This window comes from Hoplias malabaricus, chromosome 18 (genome assembly GCF_029633855.1).
Source record: "Hoplias malabaricus isolate fHopMal1 chromosome 18, fHopMal1.hap1, whole genome shotgun sequence".
NCBI classification, from domain to species: domain Eukaryota; kingdom Metazoa; phylum Chordata; class Actinopteri; order Characiformes; family Erythrinidae; genus Hoplias; species Hoplias malabaricus.
The window spans coordinates 7,161,078-7,185,204 of NC_089817.1; the positions used below are offsets into that span (position 1 = coordinate 7,161,078).

The following is a 24,127-nucleotide window of genomic DNA, read 5'->3' on the forward strand; positions in this document are numbered from 1 at the left end:
GCAATGTTTACTTACGGAGTGTAACGTGAAACTATACAATATAAATACGCCATGATATCTACATCATATATTTCATGTTACAGCCTGAAAATGGACACTATTAAACTGTACACTGTGTTCTTCGGACGAGCCTCACCAGCTCAGGTGGACTTTCAGTGTAAAACTCTCGCTTTTCTTATTAGGGTTCGTGATGAACTGTCCAGAAGAGGGGGGCTGAGAGGCTATAAGCGCGTGTGTAATCCACTGTGACGTCACGGCGCGGAGGGCGGGGCGGCGCTCTAATCTTCGCGGATCACAGGGACGCGTCGCGGGGACGAGTAGGAGATGATGAGGCTTCATCCGTCCATCTCTTAAACAGGTAAGAGACGCTCTGTCTGCCGTTTACGGTGTTGATCTTAAAAGGCCACAGGACCCAATTTGGTGAGAACTGAGGGTAAATGTCGCGTGGGCGACAGAGAATGACCGCGGTACCTGCCCGGTTAAGTTTATGAGCAATGGATGAACGCTTTAGGGCGCGTCCCAATACGAGAACCTCGGCTGTATGCTTAGGACACTTCTGAGATTGCATACACGGCTGAACCATGTAGGGAGCACTTATTGTAGACAAATGTTTTTCCTTATTATTTTACGAAAGGCTGGTTTTTAAACATATATTATATTTTGAGCTCAGTGTTTTTAAAACTTTTTTTTAACACACAATATATCTTCTAACATAGAACCTGGAATATTGAATGTCAAACTTTAGCCAAGGAATTAGGCTATTAGGTTAAAATACAATTCAAACATGAAAAATTCTTTAAAAATGTTTGCATTTTCTAAAACGACACTTACTCAAATTGTCATATTGAAATAAAAAACAACGGTTGTAGGTTGTATGTTGTAGGGCGGCACGGTGGCGCAGCAGGTAGTGTCGCAGTCACACAGGTTGTGGATTCGATTCCCGCTCCGGATGACTGTCTGTGAGCAGCTGGTGTGTTCTCCCCGTGTCTGCGTGGGTTTCCTCTGGGTGACTGTCTGTGAGGAGTGTGGTGTGTTCTCCCTGTGTCTGTGTGGGTTTCCTCTGGGTGACTGTCTGTGAGGAGTGTGGTGTGTTCTCCCTGTGTCCGTGTGGGTTTCCTCCCACAGTCCAAAAACACACGTTGGTAGGTGGATTGGCGACTCAGAAGTGTCCGTAGGTGTGAGGAGCAATTGCATGTTTACAAATCGATCTTCAGCCAGAATGCTAATGCTTCCTTCAAGTCCTCTTTGAAAATTACTATTTATGAGTTGTAAATACAACATGACATGCATTAAAGTGATTTTATATGGCCTTACTAAAAACACAGTAACAATCACAAAATCACATAGGAATACTCATTGTAATATACCTGCCTAAGTAGGTTTTAAGGCAATGCAAGTGCAAGTTGTGCACAAAATGTATACTAGATTGTAGAGTAACATGCAAAACTATCACCAATAAACAACAACAAAAAATACCGTCTACCTTAGAAGCAGTAGTATGATGCATACATGCAGCCACCATTATATTTTTGTTATTGAGTGGTCCTGCCTTGTACCTAATGATTCCAGGTTGGCTCAGGACCCACCGTGACCCTGAACTATATAAATGCTTACAGACAGTGAATGAATGAATTATTATTCTAGAATCCTTGTGTTCAAGAGATATTTTATTCTAGAATGCTTGTATTCTAGAACTATTTTGCTCTAGAATGCATATGTTCTATAATTATTCAGGGTTCTACAACATATTGTTGCTGTCCAATGAAAACCATGTATCTCCCAAAATAGTAACCTTACAGGAAAAGGAAAATACTTAATTGTTTAAAATTTTTTTTTAATTTCAAGTAATTTTGGAGCATTTCTATTGGTCCATTCATCCTATAATATTCAGTGTGAAGGACAGCTGTGTTCAAATGATGTAGTAAACCAAAAGGCCACAAAAATTGAGATACATAGTTTTAATAGGACACAGACAATATTTTTGATAGATGGGATTATGAAAAAAGTTTAGCAATTTGGTCAAATATTAGCTATGCATTTTGTTGGTTTTTTAAGTGAGAATATGAGCGCCTCCTCCACAGAACATCATGGTAAAAACAAAATGAGTTTTAGTCTGAATAGAAATTGTGCACGAATGTTTATAGTTTTACACCCTGTGCTAACATCCTTTAAACCAACATAAAGCAGAATCTAAGCATGGACTCTAGCTGAAGCACACTAGAAAGCAAGTGCGCATATTGGAACACAGCCTAAATTCTTAGCTGATATTTCAGCTCTGTGAAATTAAATTCGGCTTAAAGTTGTAGCTATACCTGTTTATCATGCACCAGCAAGCTTTAGAGGACGTTAACGTCTTAAATATTGTTTCTGTCCACAAAACCCGAGTGAAACCCCCCCACAGTGGGAGAGGTAGAGCATAAATATCCAAGATGTTAAATAAACCATAGAGTCTAATGTTACCTGTCAGCTTCCAAACGACGAGGCGCGATACAAGCCTTACTTTGTTGTAGGTACGCTGTGTGAACTACTTCTGCGTTTTTTTATATATATACATATATTAAAATTGTTATTTGTAACCCGTAACAGAAGTTGAAAACATGTTCACCTGCTTCTCATTGGAATTTTCCGTTCCACCTTAAACAGTGCAGCAGTTAAGTCTGTCACTTCAGGCGCCAAAAATGTAGCTGCGGCACCATTTAAGTTGGAACGGGAAATTCACATATTGACTTTAAACCTTTCCAGGTGACCTCACTGAAAATATATTTTTGGATGTAGTTCTGCAACAACTGTAGCTGACCTCAGGACATATCATTTCCCCACAAATTGAACTCAGAAAGTCTCCACTTCTGTATTACACAATCTTTTAATGGCTTACTTTCACAAGGATAAGCTGCAACTCTCATAAGTAGGAAAATATCAAGGCACAAAATAGGCCGGATCTACTTCTTGTATTTGCTGAGTATGGTCAGCACTCATGACCATGTGTGACCTGCTTCAGAAAGTGTACATTGGTGCCACGTGAATGTACTACGCAATCAACACTCTCACTTTGCCTTTGACAAGAATAGTATTGCTTCAGTGTATTGTAAGAAATGTAAGTCGCTTATTTATTTTCTGGATCAAGACTACAATTACACTAGTCTTCTGATGCTGTAAACAGAGAACGTCTGGTTGTAAACAGCACAAAGAGAGACGGGGCTATGGCGATGCCAGAGGGGAGGGTTAGCTGAAGATCACAGAGTTAATGGTGAAGTAAATCCCCTGCCTGTGGGTTTTCACTGTTAGATCGACAGATGGACGCTCTGAGCTCCAGGCCTGGCGAAGAGGGAGTGTGGCTGAAGCCCATAGTCGGGCCATCTGTGACTGGGCCTCGGCCCATCATCCAGCCCTTGGCCTCCTGGAAGGTGGGAGATGGAAACAGACTGGTTACTGACACCTGTCTGGGGCTAAAACACAAGTAACTGAGGGTTATTATTGTGTGTTGTTTTGAGTACAGCAAAATGAGACTGAAAGAGTAAACCTTTTTATATTGAAATCACAGTGTCTGGGGACTGTTGTGCTGGCCAATCAGTATAGGACATGAATGGACAGCTAAAGACCAATATAAACAAGTATAGACCAGTAATGAACTAAGCTTTTTTTTCCCCAAGGACTGCTTTATTAATATATATTTTTTAGTAAATTTTACAAAGCCTTTGCCAGTGTATTGAACCCCTTGTAGATATTGCCACATATAAGACAGACCCTATTGAATATACAATTGAATTAAACTGTTGTACTGCAAAACATCTCAAGTCACCTTGTGAATACTTACACAAGCTATTTGTAAATACTCAGTGGTTATGCATGTAGGTGACCTTCAGATAAAGCATTATTAAAACATTGTGCCTGCTTTAAAATCTACCAACTGCAGCATGCACCATATATAAATTGCTGTGGTTATAATAATGCTTTTAGCTCATTCAAATACACCACTGTCTTTACCTCCAGGATGTCTCATGGGCAGCTTTAATTTGTGCTTTCTGTCACATAGTGTTCTTCTTTTCTAAAGTGGAGGAGAAACACAATTCACCTTATTCTTACCCCCCTCCTGGCGGGTCTGTGTCACTTGTGCTTTGTCTCCTGTCCTGCCATCTGCCAGCTGTTTTGGAGCCAGAGGAAATAATAGAGATTAAATCTCATTCCTCTGAGACCAAGCCCTTATCCTCAGATTGCACTACAGGGCACATGCAGTGACAGTGTATTTATTTTAAAATATGTTCTTGAAGGTGTGGTATTGAGATAGTTGGGACTGAATGGCATATGCTACTTTCTGCTTTATGAAGCTTGCTAAAGCACTGTATAATGAAGTACAGAAATAAATATGTGTAACTGTGCTGTACCTGCTCTTTTTAAATTATTGTTATCACCACTGATTCAAGGCACGGCACATTAGCTAACCGTTAATTAAACATCAACAAACATATGTTTGTTGAAAATAAATGGGACACGGTATATGAAACATTGCTGAAATGCTTTTAACCCCATACATCAGGACTCTGTTTATTGGTGGACTTCAGTTCTTGCTAAATTACATACAGGTTATTTTTTTAGTAGTTATTGAATAATTTATGAGGGCGGCACGGTGGCACAGCAGGTAGGTGGCGCAGTCACACAGCTCCAGGGACCTGTCTGTGAGGAGTGTGGTGTGTTCTCCCTGTGTCTGTGTGGGTTTCCTCCAGGTGACTGTCTGTGAGGAGTGTGGTGTGTTCTCCCTGTGTCTGCGTGGGTTTCCTCCGGGTGACTGTCAGTGAGGAGTGTGGTGTGTTCTCCCTGTGTCTGTGTGGGTTTCCTCCGGGTGACTGTCTGTGAGGAGTGTGGTGTGTTCTCCCTGTGTCTGCGTGGGTTTCCTCTGGGTGACTGTCTGTGAAGAGTTTGGTGTGTTCTCTCTGTGTCTGCATGGGTTTCCTCCGCATGACTGTCTGTGAGGAGTGTGGTGTGTTCTCCCTGTGTCCGCGTGGGTTTCTTCCAGGTGCTCCGGTTTCCTCCCACAGTCCAAAAAGACACGTTGGTAGTTGGATTGGCGACTCGAAAGTGTCCGTAGGTGTGAGTGACTGTGCTAGTGTGTGTTGCCCTATGAAGGACTGGCGCCCCCTCCAGGGTGTATTCCTGCCTTGTACCCAATGATTCCAGGTAGGCTCTGGACCCACCGCGACCCTGAACTGGATAAGGGTTACAGATAATGAATGAATGAATGAATGAATAATTTGTGCATGGCACGGTGGTGGAACATGAAGTGGCATTTTGAGGGTCTCTGAGTCCTGGGTTTGGTCCTTGCCTCAGGACACAGTCTGTGAGGAGATTAGTGTGTTTTCACTGTGTCTGCATAGGCTTACTCCGGTTGCTCCAGTTTCCTTCACAATCCAAAAGCACATATTGATAATAATAATAATAATTTATGTAGCGCCTTTCTCAACATCAAGGACACTTTCCATAAAGGAGAGAGAGAAGAAAAAAAAAAACCCCAACACATTAGAAAAACAAGATATCAATAGTGACAAATGCAAGACAGCAGATTAATCAAGGTACCAAAGAATAAAAACGTTGAGAGAAAAGATTTTAAAGGTCAGATTTGAAAGAGGAGAGTGAGGCACAAAGACAGAGAGACTGCAGGAATGGACAGTAGGCCAACATTAGAAGACCTAAGAATATGGGTAGGAGAGTATGGGTGAAAAGTTCAGTTAAGTAAGAGGGTACAAGGCCATGCAGAGATTTGTAAGTGAGTAATAGAAGTTTCAACTGTATATGAAAAGAGACAGGTAGCCAGTGCAGCTGGTATAGTATCGGAGTAATGTGGGTGGATTTCTTTAGCGTAGTACAGAATTCTGGCAGCAGAATATCTTGGTAGGTGGATTAGAGGTGAATTGCCCACTGGTGTGAGTATGTGAGTGACTCGGTGAATGTACGATGCCCTGCAAAGTTTAAAGAAGCCTAAAGACCACAGGATATTCTGAGGAAACACTAGCAAATTGACTTCACAGCATGATACATTTTAATAATGAGCTGTCTCTATTACAATGTGTGAAATATACAAACTGCACACTCATGTCCTTTGATTTGAACTACAAACAAGGTTTAGTTTACTTCATCAGAAACTATACATAATTTAATTTCACGCAACAAAAGAAATACCTACAAGCTCATTTCCATCTGCTGACCTCAGTTGATCTTCCCATCAGGCTAAACAGCAGCGTCCAGGTCATGCCAACTCAGTCACAGCAGCCATGAGTCACAGGGAGGAACCAGAGGAGGCGGGATTTCAGGCCCTGCCAACTCCTCGCAGTCGACAGCCTAACGGGACGCCTGCAGAAGGAACTGGCCGGCCCAGGTGGAGGCCGTGCCAGCTGAACAGCCAAGATGGACAGGGAAATGGCCATCATCATCACCACCATCATCACTACCACCAACAGTCTCACCAACACCAGTCTGGGATAAGCCGGGCACCACCACGGCACCGTAGGAGACATGTCCCAGGCCAAGCTCAACGCAAAGTGAATGAAAGTGGTGATACTGAGCCTCAGCAAAGCCAGCAGCCCCGTCCAGGTGTATCCAGGTACCGACGGAGTGGAGAGAGGGGTTATATTCAGCGTAGAAGCAAACAGCAATCCAGAGAGAGTAACGGAGCTACAGCAGTGCAACAGCTACTTGATGGTGCAGAAGAAAATCAGGGAATGCCTGCTTTATCTCCTGAGGAATCATCACAGGAGCTGATCACACCTTCTTCAGAGGAGCTGCTGACTCCTTCTTCGCAGGAGCTGCTGACTCCTACTTCACAGGAGCTGCTGAGTCCTCTTCCGCAGGAGCTTGTTTCTCCTTCACAAGAAGTACTCACACCTTCTACATTGGACCTGATCCCCCCTCCTTCACATGAGGAGCCAAAACCTTCACAAGATAAGCTGCCTGACACTTCACAGGAGGCACCAGTTGTTGAGGAGCAAGCAGGAGACTACCCAGGCCTACATTGTTCTTCCAGTACTGAGAGCAGCCTCCACACTCACTCAGAGCAAACCGAGGACCACCAGGGAGAAAGAGAGCAGTCAGAAGAATGTGAAGGAGGTGTAGAAGAGCAAGAAGTGGAACAGAATCAAGAAAAAACAGAAGAATTACAGTTAGATTCTCATGAAGAGGCCTACCAGGAACAGCAATTTCAGGAAAAGACAAACTGCAAAATGGCTGGTGGTAGATCCAAAGATAGCTTCGGCTCCCAAAGTAGGAGGACTGGGCCCATAAGGGTAGACGTGCCCCCTTTTGCTGCGATCCCTCCTCAGCCATTAACCATACCTCATTTTTATCCTCAGCCTTTCTCAGAACCTCTCAGGAGTTACAACATGGAGCCCAAAGCAAGAACGAGCCATTTTAGCCCACCCGGATACACTCCAATGAACACAGATTTAAAGCTTGAATGTCGATCTCGGACTCAGTCCTTTGAAGAACCTCTTTCAGACACTAGTCCTGAAATCTATTTGGATTCTTACTTGCAGTCAAAACCTGAATCTCATTCCAAACCCTACCAAAATAAACCAATGGAATCGCACAGGGAACTGTACGTAACAGAGCACTACCAGGAACGATGTGAAGAACAGGAGAACTTTGAGAAAAAGCAGGATATGTCCACTGCTGAGCCTAAACCCCAGGTCAATTCACAAGTGGAGGCCAGACAGCTGGGTTCAGTCGGCTCCAGACTGCACCATTATGATGAACAGTCTGGAGATGAGGCAAGCAGCCCTGACAGAGGCAGCACTCGAGTCCAGAACTACACAAGCTCCAACAGTAGCTTTGAAGAACTTCAGGAGCTTCAAAATGAACAGCCGAAGATTGGCTCATCTTCACCTGTTCTGGCCAAAAATGAATCTGTGTATGACAGACCACTAGCATTCGCTGAAAGTCCGTTGAAAGTGTCCTCGAAGATCTCTGGTGATGCCATATCTTTGGCAATAAGGGACATTAAGGAGGCAATTGAGGAGGTAAAGACGAAGACCATTCGTTCTCCCTATACACCTGACAAACCCAAAGAACCAGTGTGGGTGATGAGGCAAGATGTCAGCCCAGGAGAGGAGTGCCACCCACAGCTTTATTCACCGCCTCAGCTTCCGTCTCCGCAGTACAAGGTGAATTACTGTCTGTGTCTGCATTTTCATTCAAGTCAATGCCTTGTGTTGCCCTACCCTTCTTCAGCCAAAAATAACACTGCAAGGTTAAGTTACTGCACAAGACAGATTAAAATGTCAAGCGCTAATACCATCAACTGACATTTTGTCATTTCCTCAGCCTCCAGTCCCAGATCCCTCAGCCACTCTGGGAGCAGAGTCTTCCAGAGTGCCTAAGTACCAGGATGTAGATGTCATTCCCAGCTTACCACCTGCTGAAGAGGTGAGTGATCAGCTTATAGTGGATCTTCTCTGTTTAAACTCAATTTTGACTGTGTTTATGGAGACATACAGACATTGTAACAATGTCTCATTTTGTATATTCAGCTTAGAAGAAATCTGTCTGCTTTTCCAACGTACGTTGATGGTGAGTTTTAATGTCACTCAAATGTAGTAAAGTCTGCATTACATGTAACTTCTGGTAATACTATTTTTTTACCAGTTCCAGGGCCATGTGATCCAGAGGATTTAATCGATGGCATCATATTTGCTGCCAGTTACTTGGGCTCTACCCAGCTACTGTCAGAGCGAACGCCCACCAAGAGTGCACGCATGCAACAGGCTCAGGAGGCCATGAACCGAGTTCGAGTAAGTGCCAGCTGCTGGGGATATGGTGGCATTGTTATTGTGCTATTACTTTATTGTTACATACCTACAGTAGAGAAAGTATAATGCATACAGTCTGTAAACCACAGCCCATCCATTATTTACTTTATTACTTTGACAGGTTCTTTTTTACTGGTACTTTTCAAAAAGCTTTTAAAAAGTCTTAGAAGCTGGTTGGATTTTCTGCTTCTCAGACACATTTATTGATGTTTAGCTCTGGGCTACCAGGTCTTATTTAAAGCACAATAAAGAAATGCACTTCTAAATACATAACATGGACTAGGATGGATGAGGGCTGTTCTCACTAATTGATGAAAAATGATATAAAGAGTTTGTTAGGATTGGTTTTCAAATACAAAGCTGGGAATTATCAGTTCGGAATGACACACACATACAGTAATGCACTTTCACTCTCATTTAAGTGAAGCTTGAATTGGACGCCTGTGCTGTTTCTTGGTAACGTCCTATGCTACAGGTTATGTGAGGTTTCCCAAACAGACTAGAAAAGAGGTTTATTTTTTTCACTATAGCAGTGGGTACAACAAACACATATGAGTGACAAACTGTTGATACCGGGAGACAGTTTTGCTCCTAGGGGCTGCTGATGTCACTCTGATGAAGCGAGGGCATGTTGATAGTGTATCATACGAAGCATCAGCCTATCGCCATGTGAGAGATTCCTCACCATGACAACCCACCCACCCTGTCTCCCCTTTGGCCAAACTATCCCATAATATAACGTTTGAAATAACCAATTGCTTCTTAGCCAATCACATAGAGACTTTCAAGACCCTCCACTGTGTCACTTTGAATTTTAGGGGCTTCGTCTGACCCACTCTCTTTCTCTTTGTCCCTCGGTGAGCAGGCAGCCCAGAAACAGGCCCAAAACAGACAGAAGGTACAGTATGACATGTTCTGTAGGGGGGAGTCGTGTCTGTTCACTGTGAAGTGATGGCTTTTGTAGTCTGGTGATCCAAGTGATCATTTTGTATCATGTTGGATGTTCCTGAACTTAGTCGAAATCGCTAGATGAAACAGCGCAGATTAGATGCGACAGAAGGACTGAAAATATTAAAAAAAGAAAACCCACCCTTTTGTGCTGATCACTCTGTCCAGATGTTTTGTATTTTACTGGTCCTTTGTTATCCCTGTGTCCCAATTTATCTGTTGATGTGGTATTGAATCTTTAGTTTTGTGCGATATAAAATATATATTTTTGGCACTGTTACAGCAGGGGGGCGAGGGTGAGGCTACATCTGCCATCGAGGTGGACCTCTTTATGTCCACTCAGAGGATTAAAGTGCTCAATGCGGACACACAGGTGAGTCATGTGTTGTTATTCTCTTTCTCCCTCTCTCTCTCTCTCTCTCACTCTCTGTATCACACTCTCTCTCTGTCACTCTCTGTATCACTCTGTCACTCTCGCTCTCTCTCTCTCTCCCGCTTTCAATGCTTTTTTTTGTCTGATGTCTTAAACCTCCTTCAAACCTGTTGTGTGACTGCCTTAATTATTGTGTGTGTTCAGTCAGTGAAGCTTGACAGCCATGTTTCTACAATGATTCTGTAATTTAAAAAGCTTATTTTCACATAAGCATATTAGTGTTTTATGAAATTAATCAGTAAATGAATGTGTTATTTTAAACGGGTGGTAAATTAGTTACTACACTCACTGACAGTAATTTTTTTTCTTGTTGGATGTAATGCCATAAAACTACAAGAATTTCTTATAAACACGATTTGTTTCTTTATGATTACCTAAATCACAGTCATTTTTCTAGTGAAACCATTCTTTGCTTGACAGGAGACCATGATGGACCATCCTCTCAGAACCATATCTTACATCGCTGATATTGGGAACATGGTGGTCCTGATGGCACGGAGGAAGATGGTGCGGTCTCGCAGTGCTCAGGAACATCTTGAAACAGCAGATGTGCATCAGTCAAACTCGGCACGGGAAGAACACCGCCAGTACAGGATGGTCTGCCATGTCTTTGAGTCGGAGGATGTAAGAACATCTTTAGAGTTCTTTAAAACCCCAGACTTTAAGAGTTGTTACTGTGGTTTGACTGCTTTATTATTTACATTATTTGGAAGAGGCTTACTTTCAGTTTGACCAAAACCTCTGAAGTGATATTTTCCCACCTCTTTAGTTTAGCCTTAGAAATCGGCTTCAGTTTCTGTTCTTTGTGATCCACATGATTCAAAACAAATTGAATGAATCTCTTTTCCCAAGAACTTGACAGCTAGTCATTTTTCACATTTTTCTTCAGATTATTTTTTATTAACCTTTAGAAATCAAGTAATTGTTTTACTCAAGTTTTAATACATTGATACATTATTATGCAATCATTTATTCATTGTCTGTAACCACTTATCCAGTTCAGGGTCACGGTGGGTCCAGAGCCTACCCGGAATCATGGGGCGCAAGGCAGGAACACACCCTGGAGGGTGGGGTCAGTACTTCACAGGGCGACACTCACACACACATTCACTCACACACTCACACCTATGGACACTTTTGAATCACCAATCCACCTACCAACGTGTGTTTTTGGACTGTGGGAGGAAACCAGAGCACCCGGAGGAAACCCACGCAGACACAGGGAGAACACACCAACTCCTCACAGACAGTCACCCGGAGGAAACCCACGCCTACACAGGGAGAACACACCACACTTCTCACAGTCAGTCACCCGGAGGAAACCCACGCAGACACAGGGAGAACACACCACACTCCTCACAGACAGTCACCCGGAGGAAACCCACTCGGACAAGGGGAGAACACACCAGACTCCTCGCAGACAGTCACCCGGAGGAAACCCACGCAGACACAGGGAGAACACACCACACTCCTCACAGACAGTCACCCGGAGGAAACCCACACAGACACGGAGAACACACCACACTCCTCAAAGACAGTCACCCGGAGGAAACCCACGCAGACACAGGGAGAACACACCACACTCCTCACAGACAGTCACCCGGAGGAAACCCACGCAGACACAGGGAGAACACGCCACACTACTCACAGACAGTCACCCGGAGGAAACCCACGCAGACACAGGGAGAACACACCACACTCCTCACACACAGTCACCCGGAGCGGGACTTGAACCCACAACCTTCAGGACGCTGTGTGACTGTGACACTACCTGCTGCACCACCGTGCCGCCCATTGTGCTATCAATTATGCATCAATATCAAGATTACATTATCAATATAATTAATTAATTTTATCATCAACAGATATATGCCAAACGTGTCAAGCATATTTTTTTCTGTAAACACTGTTGTACTTTTCATCACATCAACTTCTACTTCTACTCCTAACAAACATGCTATGGATAAAAAGTTATTAATCTCCACTTTGAAATATAGTTTCTCTTTATGATTTAATTGGCAATGAGAGAGAAATATCTACACCACTTTTTTTTGGTTATTTCCCCTCATCTCTTGCTATGTTTCGCCAGTCCTTCAACAAGACTGTTAGGGTGGCGGGGATGAGGACTGACAGAGGGCGGACGCAAACGCTTAGAACACAGACTTTATTTACCAGAGACAAACACAAACGAACTGGGGCCTGAAACGAGCGTGAAACGAGCAAGAGAAACGAGACAAACAATACGAAGAAGAAAGCTAACGAAACGAGGAACAAAGAACAACGCGAACAGAACAAGGTACAGATCGAATGAAACACGTAACAGGGTAAACGGCGAGGAACAAGTAACAAAGAACAATGAACGACCAGAGGAAGTGAGACCAGAGGGCTTAAATACACAGACAAACGAGAAACAGCTGAAACGGATAACAAGGGAAAAGACGAGGAGGCGGAGACAAAGGCGGGGCATGAACATAAACAAAACAAAGCCATGTGCTGAGAAAGGAAAACAGACTAAACGGGACGTGAGTGTGACAGATGCCCCCTCCTAAACGCGCAACTCCTGGGGCGCGTAACCTAGACCCCCCAGAAGCTGGCGCAGGAGGGAGCACGGAAAACAAGACAGACTAGAAAAACAAGGAACTGTAAGAGACGGGACTCAGGACAGGACGGGAATAGACAAGGGAAATGGAGCTGTGAACAAGGGACTAGACAGTAACGGACGCTGGACAGAACTAGAAACAGGGGACGGGAATCGAGAGAGGACAGGAGACAAGGCAGGAGCAAACACACGTGACTGAACAGAGTGCTGGAAATGACTAACAGGGGATTGAACATGAGACAGGACAGAAGGTTGAAACGGGGACTGATGCAGGACCGGGGCAGAGACAGGGGACTGAAACTTGGATTGGACAGGAGGTGGGACTTGTGACAGGGAAGGACTAGACTGAAAGGGAGTGATCACATGAGACTGGACGGGAGTGGACAAAAGTGACTGGACAGGCTGCTTAACATAGGAAGGGAACGAGGACTGGACATGAGACAGGGCGGAGGGTTGCATAGGGGACTGGACAGGTAACTGGGACTGGACTGGGGTCGAGTGCTGGGAACGGACAGGAGCAAAGACTGGTGACGAAACAGGGGACAGGACAGAATCAGAAACGTTAAACTGGACAGGGGTATGTGATTGGACAGAGGCTTGAAAAGGGGCCTGGACAGGACTAACAGGGGACTGGACAGGACTAGGCAGGGGAACAGGTACCAGGACATTCACAGGGACGGACACGAACACGGTAATGGGGACAGGAATCGAAATGAAAGCAGACAAGGGTACAGGAACAAGCACAGAGACAGGAACTAAGACAGGGACAGATACAGGAATCAAAATAACAAGGGGGTGCCCAGGACTGGCAAATGTCTGCGGGGCAGTCCGAGGAACCAGCCTGGGCACAGTTCTGGGGATCGACCCCAGAGTCCTTGGGGCCGTCCTCCGGGTACGACCAGAAGTGACCGTATCTACAGTTACCGGGGCAGACACGGCCGTAGCAACAGTCACGGGCAGAGGAGCGGCTGGTCGCGCCGCTTGCACGAGCAGAGGAGCGGCTGAGGGAGCCGCACCCACGGAGACAGGGGAACCTGCAGCAACGTCGTCCACGGAGACAGGGGAACCTGCAGCGACGACGTCCACGGAGGCAGGGGAACCTGCAGCGACGGCGTCCACGGAGGCAGGGGAACCTGCAGCGACGGCGTCCACGGAGGCAGGGGAACCTGCAGCGACGTCGTCCACGGAGGCAGGGGAACCTGCAGCGACGTCGTCCACGGAGGCAGGGGAACCTGCAGCAACGTCGTCCACGGAGGCTGGAGAAACAGCGACGATGTTCACGGAGGCAGAGGAGTCTGCGACGTCGTCCACGGAGACAGGAGAAACTGCGACGACGTCTACGGAGGCAGAGGAGTCTGCGACGTCGTCCACGGAGACAGGAGAAGCTGTGACGACGTCCACGAAGGCAGAGGAATCTGCGACGTCGTCCCCGGAGACAGGAGAAACTGCGACAACGTCCACGAAGGCAGAGGAATCTGTGACGTCGTCCACGGAGACAGGAGAAACTGTGACGACGTCCACGAAGGCAGAGGAATCTGCGACGTCGTCCCCGGAGACAGGAGAAACTGCGACAACCTCCACGAAGGCAGAGGAATCTGTGACGTCGTCCACGGAGACAGGAGAAACTGTGACGACGTCCACGAAGGCAGAGGAATCTGCGACGTCGTCCACGAAGGCAGGAGAGGCGGGTGTCGCGCTTACGAAGACAGGAGCGGCTGGCTGCGCCGCTTTCACGCTGAGAGGAGCGGCTGGCTGCGCCGCTTTCACGCTGAGAGGAGCGGCTGGCTGCGCCGCGTTCATGCTGAGAGGAGCGGCTGGCTGCGCCGCGTTCACGAAGAGGGGAGCGGCTGGCTGCGCCGCTTTCACGAAGAGGGGAGCGGCTGGCTGCGCCGCTTTCACGAAGAGGGGAGCGGCTGGCTGCGCCGCTTTCACGAAGAGGGGAGCGGCTGGCTGCGCCGCTTTCACGAAGAGGGGAGCGGCTGGCTGCGCCGCGTTCACGCTGAGAGGAGCGGCTGGCTGCGCCGCTTTCACGAAGAGGGGAGCGGCTGGCTGCGCCGCTTTCACGAAGAGGGGAGCGGCTGGCTGCGCCGCGTTCACGCTGAGAGGAGCGGCTGGCTGCCGCTGGGGCTTTAAAGGGTTTAGGGGGTTTAACGGGCGCACTCACGAGATCCCCTAGAGGTGCGCCTCTGTTAGCCTCTCCTCCGTCGTCCTGAAGCTGAAGGCTAACAGCCCCAACCCTTAACCCCCCCCCAAAAATCTCCCCGGACTTGAGGGGGCAGTCCTCGGGAGCAGAGGTTCCTGCGGAGTTGACCTCGAGAGCCGATCGGGAGAATCTGGCTCTCAATAGTTCTCTGAAAGTCTCCACTGTAATATGCAGGGCTCTTTCCCTCAGCACGCGATCAGCCCACTGCAGTGCTATCCCTTTTAGAAGGGATCTCATGAACATTACCTTAATAAATTCATGTGGCGCTGGAACAGTCAGGTAGTCAAAGTACAATTGGCACTGCAGCAGGAAACCCTCAACGTTTGAAGTTCCCTCAAACTCGGAGGGAACTCCCATAAAGGACGGCAGGGCAGCAGGTTGATCTCCCACCCTTACCGTTAGCGACTCCTGGACTCTCCTGAACGTCTCTTCGAAAGAAAAGTCCGTGCTAGCTGCGTCCTTCTTTGGGTCGTTCATTCTGTTAGGGTGGCGGGGATGAGGACTGACAGAGGGCGGACGCAAACGCTTAGAACACAGACTTTATTTACCAGAGACAAACACAAACGAACTGGGGCCTGAAACGAGCGTGAAACGAGCAAGAGAAACGAGACAAACAATACGAAGAAGAAAGCTAACGAAACGAGGAACAAAGAACAACGCGAACAGAACAAGGTACAGATCGAATGAAACACGTAACAGGGTAAACGGCGAGGAACAAGTAACAAAGAACAATGAACGACCAGAGGAAGTGAGACCAGAGGGCTTAAATACACAGACAAACGAGAAACAGCTGAAACGGATAACAAGGGAAAAGACGAGGAGGCGGAGACAAAGGCGGGGCATGAACATAAACAAAACAAAGCCATGTGCTGAGAAAGGAAAACAGACTAAACGGGACGTGAGTGTGACAAAGACCTTGAATCTGTTGGAATTCACTGTGGCTTTTGTTGACTGAGACTGAATGTTGGCTTTTAGCACAAATGGCAGTAAATGCTTTCATCAAGTTGCAGTGAACCTCTATTTATTTGATTCACTAAAAAAGTGAAGCGTTAGAAATGTGTGAGGAGAGAAACTGCAGGTTCTTGTTTTCTCAGATTGAACCTTATATTATTTCTCAGTGTTTTATTGGGTCTTAAATTGGTCTTGAAATTTCTTTTTACTACTGTGGGTTTTTTAAGACCTTAGAGGCTGTGCACTATGATGTTTTTGTATCTGGTAAAAATCACAAATTATGGGTATTTTGGCCTCAAACTTAAAATGTAATTTAAAATAATATTCGTTGGCAATCAAATACAGGACAATCAAATACAATTAAACAAAATCTTTCTCTTTTTCTCTGCCTTCCTCTTGCAGGCGCAGCTCATTGCTCAGTCCATTGGTCAGGCCTTCAGTGTGGCGTATCAGGAGTTTCTGAGGGCGAATGGTATTGACCCTGAAGATTTGAGTCAGAGAGAGTACAGTGACCTGCTCAACACTCAGGACATGTACAACGATGACCTCATTCACTTCTCTAAGTCTGAGAACTGCAGAGATGTGAGTACTTCACACTGTCAGAGTAAAATAATTTGCTCAGTATTGTTTTTGAAAGTCTCTGCACTGCTCTGTCTCACTGTTTGGATTATTTTCTGCTCCTCTAAAGTTCAGTGTTATGTCCTGAATGATATATATATTTTTTTGCTTCTTAAACTCCACTGATGTTGAGGTCTGCGCTCTGGGGCGTTTAGTCATTGAGAAAAACATAAGTTACTTCTTTGTTTAAGGTCTTCTTTTGTGTGTTTCCTTTTCTGAGTAACAACTTCTTGACAGACCAATAGCACTGTGGAAATATAGACACAGACAACATTTTTTAATACAGTAGAATCTTAATTTTCTTGAGCCACTCTGAGATCTTTAGGTGCTCTTTGTTTTATTGAGAGGTTTTGTTGCTTGATGTCTGGGTGTTATCTGTCACACGTTCTTTGTCTCTTTTTTATCTCTAGCTTTGAAAATGTCTCTATGTTCCCTTTTTTATTTTTACATTTTTTTCTTGATGCAGGTAGATTATGATATATCTTAACACAAATAGCATGGACATTCTGCTTGAAATCACTGATTCTTCAACCTGTGCGATGTTTTGTGGACTCTGAGGCTGTGGTTTCTAATCATAGAACCATACCGTTTTGCATTTTTTACACTGTCACACACAATTCAGCTCAGACAGGGATTATTAATTTTCTGATTAGTTAGAGTCAGGTGTGTTGGAACACAGAAACACTCTTCTGTATCTCTCTTGCTAAAACAGGTGTACATAGAGAAACAGAAGGGGGAGATTCTTGGGGTAGTCATTGTGGAGTCCGGCTGGGGGTCCATTCTGCCAACAGTAATTATTGCCAGCCTGATGCATGCTGGACCAGCAGCTAAATCTGGGCGCCTCAATATCGGAGATCAGATCATGACGGTGAATGGTACCAGCCTGGTGGGCCTGCCACTGTCCACCTGCCAGAGCATCATTAAAGTGAGTGTCTCCTGGTCATTTAACTGGACAGTGCATTTTATCCCTTTAAAGGCTAAGCACCACTTAATGGACCTCCATGAATATTTCACATTATTGTAGTTACTGACAGATATAAGTATGAATTAAAATGAAAATAGCAGCTTAATTTGCTTCAAAACTGACAATTTTATTAAATTGACGGAAAAACCCGAGCTCGCTACGGAAATTCTTGAACGCAACCGTGACGTCACTGGTGGACAACAGCTGAACAACAAGTCAGTTATGACTGACTGTTATGACAGTATCTAGCTAAATAACCAACATTATTCATGACAATAGCCTAGCAATAAGCTAAACTCAAATTTAGAGGTACCGTTATTCTTGTAAATGTGATCGAAGTCGAACTCAAATTCATCCGACACTGTAAACCTCCGTAATGCAGCTACGTAGCCGAGTATAATCTGAGCCACCGAGTTTAGCGAGTCAAGCTAACGTTAACTAACACCAACTAAAACAGGCGAAGTGAGTGTCCTTACCCTGTTTACCTCCATGTTACAGAGGCTCTTAAACACCTTTTGTTGGTGTCCTTACATGCCCATATTGTTGGAAAAGCACCAGTGAAATGAGCTACATATAACGGAGTGAGCGGATGGTCCTTTCCAAAGTGCCCGTTTAAAGTTGACAAATTTAGTCCATTTTCTGGATATTTTGGGATCTTTGGGCCATTTGTGCACTGTACATTGAATGATTGCAGCCAAAAACAACACACCTTTTCGTCATTTTACATTAAATTAAGTGCAGCTTCTAGAGTTGTTGTCCACCATCTACGTCACAGGCAAGACGCCTATTAGAGTTTCCGAACACCGTTGGGGGGGGGACCAACGGTCTTTTAAACCTTATTCCTTCAATTAGTAAGAAATAACATGTTTTCTGACTATCAATAAACACAAGTTAGGAACTCAAATTCCACTGTATTTATTTGTTTGATACTTTCATAGAGCTGGTGCTTAGCCTTTAAAAATAGATTTTATAATGTCCTGGTGTTATATAGTGAACTATAGGTCTTATATTTCCAGTTCTACAATCTGATTGGCTGAGCAATGTGAATTTCTTGATATTTATACAGTAAAGTGTATTTTACATTAATTAACCAAGTCATTAAAATCAGTTGTGATGTTTATGGACAATAACCTCTATGATTTTTATGTTAACCTCTGTTATGTTACTTGGCAGACATAGTCCACTGTTAAAACTGCTTTATTTCTGACTGTTATATAGAAGCTTTATACCACTCAAGGCCATGTGTTACAGTGCTTTTACCACAGTAAAAGTGTTTTGTTCAGCCACAGAAAATCCTGTGGCTTCTTGCTTATGTTGTGTTTTATATATACTTCTAAGCAGAATCAAAGTGTTGGTATTGTATAACACTGGTGTTTGAGCTACAAAGAGTTACTATGATAGAGGGTGATCATTATTAATTATTAATTGGAATTTATGTACTCCTCCTTAGGGGCTGAAGTCTCAATCCAGGATTAAGATGAACATCGTCAGGTGTCCCCCAGTCACCATGGTGCTTATCCGTCGACCTGACCTCCGCTATCAGCTCGGTTTCAGTGTGCAAAATGGCATTGTGGGTAACTTTTCTGTCAGGTTATATTGTCCTCTTGGAGTATTTGTTGATTTATTTAAGCTGAGTTTTGTTTTTCATTTATTAATTATTCTGAATGTATCGTTTTATATACGATTCCAAAATAAATACAACATGAACCAGACGAAGCAGTTGTTTTCCATAGAAAATTGGCTTTTAGTTAAAATACAGTTAAATTGTAAATTTAATATAGAAAGTTAATATTTGCCTTAATTATTCATCCATTCATTATCTGTAAGCGCTTATCCAGTTCAGGGTCGCGGTGGGTCCAGAGCCTACCTGGAATCATTGGGCGCAAGGTGGGAATACACCCTGGAGGGGGCGCCAGTCCTTCACAAGGCAACACACACACTCACACCTACGTACACTTTTTTTGAGTCGCCAATCCACCTACCAACGTGTGTTTTTGGACTGTGGGAGGAAACCGGAGCACCCAGAGGAAACCCACGCAGACACAGGGAGAACACACCACAATCCTCACAGACAGTCACCTGGAGGAAACCCACGCAGACACAGGGAGAACACACCACACTCCTCCCAGACAGTCACCTGGAGGAAACCCACGCAGACACAGGGAGAACACACCGCGCTCCTCACAGACAGTCACCTGGAGGAAACCCACACAGACACAAGGAGAACACACCACACTCCTCACAGACAGTCACCCGGAGGAAACCCACGCAGACACAGGGAGAACACACCACACTCTTCACAGACAGTCACCCGGAGGAAACCCACACAGACACAGGGAGAACACACCACACTCCTCACAGACAGTCACCCGGAGGAAACCCACGCAGACACAGGGAGAACACACCGCACTCCTCACAGACAGTCACCCGGAGGAAACCAACGCAGACACAGGGAGAACACACCGCACTCCTCACAGACAGTCACCTGGAGGAAACCCACGCAGACACAGGGAGAACACACCGCACTCCTCCCAGACAGTCACCTGGAGGAAACCCACGCAGACACAGGGAGAACACACCACACTCCTCACAGACAGTCACCCGGAGGAAACCCACGCAGACACAGGGAGAACACACCACACTCCTCACAGTCACCCGGAGGAAACCCACGCAGACACAGGGAGAACACACCACACTCCTCACAGACAGTCACCCAGAGCGGGAATCAAACCCACAACCTCCAGGCCCCCTGGAGCTGTGACTGCGACACTACCTGCTGTGCCACCCTACATTAATTATGTTTCAATATTTATCAACAAAAGATAAATTAGCTTATTTTATTACTTTATTACTTTTAATTATAATTTTTTTTTCTCCTTCATTCCAGATTTGCAGTCTCATGAGAGGAGGTATAGCTGAGAGGGGCGGAGTCAGAGTGGGTCATCGCATCATCGAAATCAACAGCCAGAGTGTGGTAGCCACGCCCCATGAAAAGATCGTTCATATTCTTTCAAGTGCAGTAGGAGAGGTATAACATAAGTTAAAATTTTAAGGACATACACATGTCAAAAACATGTCAAAAACCACTGTAAAGCAATGTCTCTGACTTCAGTTGATGTATAACTCATTTTGAATAGTTACTTTCTGTGAGGTAGATTTAAGAGGCATTAAAAACGTCAGATGTTTGGTTTCTATTGCCACCACTGGGAACAAATCTAACTCCGATAGAACAATTTACATAAGGAAAATGAGGACAATTTAAAGGATTGTACCATCCTTGGTATATATTATACATAATATCTATATTACATGCAGTTTGACACTACAGAATCTTTTATTGTTGCCTCTTCAGATCTCCAGCCAGTGCCAGTATCTCAGCTGTTGCATCACTAACATCTTTATTTGTGAAAACAAGTGAAATATCTGATTCATTACGTATTCAATCTTTCACACAGATCCACATGAAGACGATGCCTGCCGCCATGTACCGTCTGCTGACTGCGCAGGAGCAGCCCGTCTACATCTGAAACACTGAAATCACAACTCACAGGGTTACATCTCACTCACTGATGTTTATTCAGTTATTGAATATTTATGTGATGGTTTATATTTATCACACTGGATGTATCTTTCTTTCCTGTCTGAGCATTTTGACCTGCCTTAATCTATCTGGGTTCCGGCTGACAGCAGAACGAGGGTAATCCTGGGCTTTCACTGCATAGATATGATAAAGGAACATGTAATGTGTTAATGGCCTGCAGTGTGCTTCAGGGGATAAAACTCTATTGATTTTTCAACTTTGATATGATCTCATACATCGGTATAGCTGGTCCTGTGCTCTGTAGAAGGTCGTTTACATACTGCATTTTACTTAAACAACCTAATATCTGGGAAACATCTGACAAGTTTGAAGGATATCTCTATGATTATGATTACTTTTTATGCAAGTTTAATAACGACACATCATCATTGATTAAAAGCACTGCTTTTATGAAGCATCAAAAACACAGGGGTTGGACAATGAAAGTGAAACACCTGGTTTTAGACCACAATAATTTATTAGTATGGTGTAGGGCCTCCTTTTGCGGCCGATACAGCGTCAGTTCGTCTTGGGAATGACATATACAAGTCCTGCACAGTGGTCAGAGGGATTTGAAGCCATTCTTCTTGCAGGATAGTGGCCAGGTCACTACGTGATGCTGGTGGAGGAAAACGTTTCCTGACTCGCTCCTCCAAAACACCCCAAAGTGGCTCAATAATATTTAGATCTGGTGACTGTGCAGGCCATGGGAGATGTTCAATTTCACTTTCATGTTCATCAAACCAATCTTTCACCAGTCTTGCTGTGTGTATTGGTGCATTGTCGTCCTGATACACGGCACCGCCTTCAGGACACAATGTTTGAACCGTTGGATGCACATGGTCTTACTGGTGCAATGTGTAGTTAATGAAAATTGGCCACCAGGCTGCTCCAATTTAGCCATGAAACCTCCCTCACTACAATGACAGGTGTTTCAGTTTCACTGTCTAACCCCTGTATATAACTACACACGACACCCCCTTGTGGAAAACTATTTATCTGCAAATGGTAACGGCCTGTGGAGAATTTTAAGCCTGCGGAACATACAGTGAATTAAGTCAGTTAAATGTAGTGCATATGCAGCTCTTGCAGATCTGCACTGGCTAAATCAAATATAATCATCCAAGAACCAAAGACTGATAATGCATACCGTCATGCATATGATCAAAACACTGGACCTAAACTAATACAGAGACTATTAGCATTATAATGCAGCAATGGCAACAAGATGTTAGATATTATGTGCACAGATGTAAGTTATTGATGAACAAATATTGTTTATGCTATTTATGAAAGTAAAGGAAAACCGATCCAGAGATTTTGTTATTTTTTTTATTTTTGTTTGCATTTGAAAGATAAAAACATTTGATTTTCTACATATCCACATTCACAGGGAATACAAAGAGGAGATCATAAAGACGTAGAAATTTTACGGACCTAATATCAATCTTGTTTTATATGAATCCAAATGCAAAAGTTGATATAAAAATTGTTCGTATAATATGTAAATACACAAACATTAACATGATCAAATACAGTGATGCCGCTTCCAAAAGCCTCAAATCAGAGAGCATGAAGTTTAAGGCAATTTAAGAGTATGTCCTGTGTTCATAGCAGGACTTCATCTCTTCTCATTCACACGTGGACGCAAAGGATTACAACATATTTATTTTCTTACGGAGCATTAGATCAGTTTCATTCCAAAATCTATAAACTCTCTAGAGGAATCAACAGATACTGAATTATTTATGTAACAAAAAAAAGTGAACAGTCAAAGTTCTACGTGAAAATATACACCAAGACTTTTTATATATTTATATATATATAAAAATGGTACAAATATAAAAAGAGAAAACACACAAAGTTCAGGTTTAAAGGGGCAGAAATGCAGAATGTGCTTAATCTCAACAGTAGAGCTCCACTTTCCCTGACTATTTTGTAACAAATATGCTGGAGGTGAAGTCTGTTTTATGGGAAGCATAAAAGCAATAGTATATCCCCCATAAATACCCTCAGGGTCCACAACACTAAAGGTCAGAATAAACGGACTCAACATTCCCTAGCAACCACCAATTTGTTTACACTGATGATGAAAGTTGATTTTTTTCAAGTGTTCCAGAAAATGAACCGGCAAGGCAAAGTTTTAAGGGGAGCACAACCTTGAGCCTCTGTTAGACGTCCTCTTATTGTGTATTATATCAATATGTATATCATCATGGTTATATTGGGAAATGAGGATTTTATTTGTTTCCTTCTAGAAGAAAAATTTAGTGGTGATTTGGAACAACCCAGAAAAAAATCCAAATTTTTTCCCCTAAACGGATTTTGTTGGAATGTCCCCAGATCATGTTAATGGTGACGTTGTCGAGGGCTATTTCTATATGTATGCTAACACTACTGCACACCAATTTTCCAACATTTGGCTTGCAAACCTAAAAAATACTTCACAAATCCAACAAGCGTTGCCAAATTTTACAGTGGAAATCACTCCTGGAGTAAAGTCTATTTCTTTTTACAAAGCAGGGACTTTCAAAAACAGCATTGTTTCTTTCACAGTTCTTTCTATGATCATACCTTGTCTATATTCTGACTTGGTGTGCCCGTCTGAGCACAAAGGGTCAGTGTGTCATGGCCATATCATGCTACATCCACAAATACTTTTATAGTAACTGTTGCAAGCAGCAACCTTGAACCACCAACCTTCACCAGCGTTGAAACAGTTGCTTATAAAAAAACACGGGTCAGGAAATTTGTTGGGAGATTCCGTTTTACAATTCGGTGTCATTGTATTTCTGTGGGTTGTAGTAGCCACGACGATTTTGGTCAGAGAGCTGGCGACGATAATCTTCCTCATCATCGTCAGCACCAGAGCGGTAAGGTCCACGGCCCTCAGAGTATGGAGGTTTGAAAGATGAACCATGGGATTCCAAGTTTGAGCTGGAACTGAGAAAAACAAGACGTGTTATAAACAGAGCGCAGCAAAGACACTCCCTTAAAATTCACAAATGAGTAAATACAGTTAACTGTCTGTGTAGCGAG

General features: G+C 44.1%; 2 protein-coding genes across 5 annotated transcripts in view; one reads left to right on the forward strand and one right to left on the reverse strand.

The window, feature by feature from the left end:
• The first annotated feature begins 303 nt into the window (after positions 1 to 303).
• apba1b (amyloid beta (A4) precursor protein-binding, family A, member 1b) lies at positions 304 to 22,351 on the forward strand. Its single transcript, XM_066651704.1, has 12 exons — positions 304 to 358; positions 6,219 to 8,147; positions 8,308 to 8,409; positions 8,514 to 8,553; positions 8,629 to 8,774; positions 10,024 to 10,113; positions 10,594 to 10,797; positions 16,329 to 16,508; positions 17,257 to 17,469; positions 18,959 to 19,078; positions 20,396 to 20,536; positions 20,964 to 22,351. The coding sequence occupies exons 2-12, from the start codon at positions 6,264 to 6,266 to the stop codon at positions 21,033 to 21,035; spliced, it is 3,192 nt and encodes a 1,063-aa protein (XP_066507801.1). The 5' UTR covers positions 304 to 358; positions 6,219 to 6,263; the 3' UTR covers positions 21,036 to 22,351.
• Positions 22,352 to 22,434: 83 nt separating this feature from the next.
• The window catches only part of tjp2a (tight junction protein 2a (zona occludens 2)), a 29,572-nt gene continuing 27,879 nt past the window's right edge, over positions 22,435 to 24,127 (reverse strand). For all 4 annotated transcript variants that reach the window (XM_066650614.1, XM_066650610.1, XM_066650613.1 and 1 more), the window contains one exon: positions 22,435 to 24,031. In XM_066650614.1, coding sequence (XP_066506711.1) covers positions 23,857 to 24,031 — 175 coding nt within the window. In that variant the 3' untranslated portion in view covers positions 22,435 to 23,856. The remainder of the gene's footprint in view (positions 24,032 to 24,127) is intronic.

Coding starts and splice junctions, on each gene's coding strand:
- apba1b (XM_066651704.1), top strand. CDS start 6,264: ATGAGTCACAGGGAGGAACCAGAGGAGGCGGGATTTCAGGCCCTGCCA. Junction 8,148..8,307: donor TTCCGTCTCCGCAGTACAAG/GTGAATTACTGT, acceptor TCATTTCCTCAG/CCTCCAGTCCCAGATCCCTC. Junction 16,509..17,256: donor AGTCTGAGAACTGCAGAGAT/GTGAGTACTTCA, acceptor TTGCTAAAACAG/GTGTACATAGAGAAACAGAA.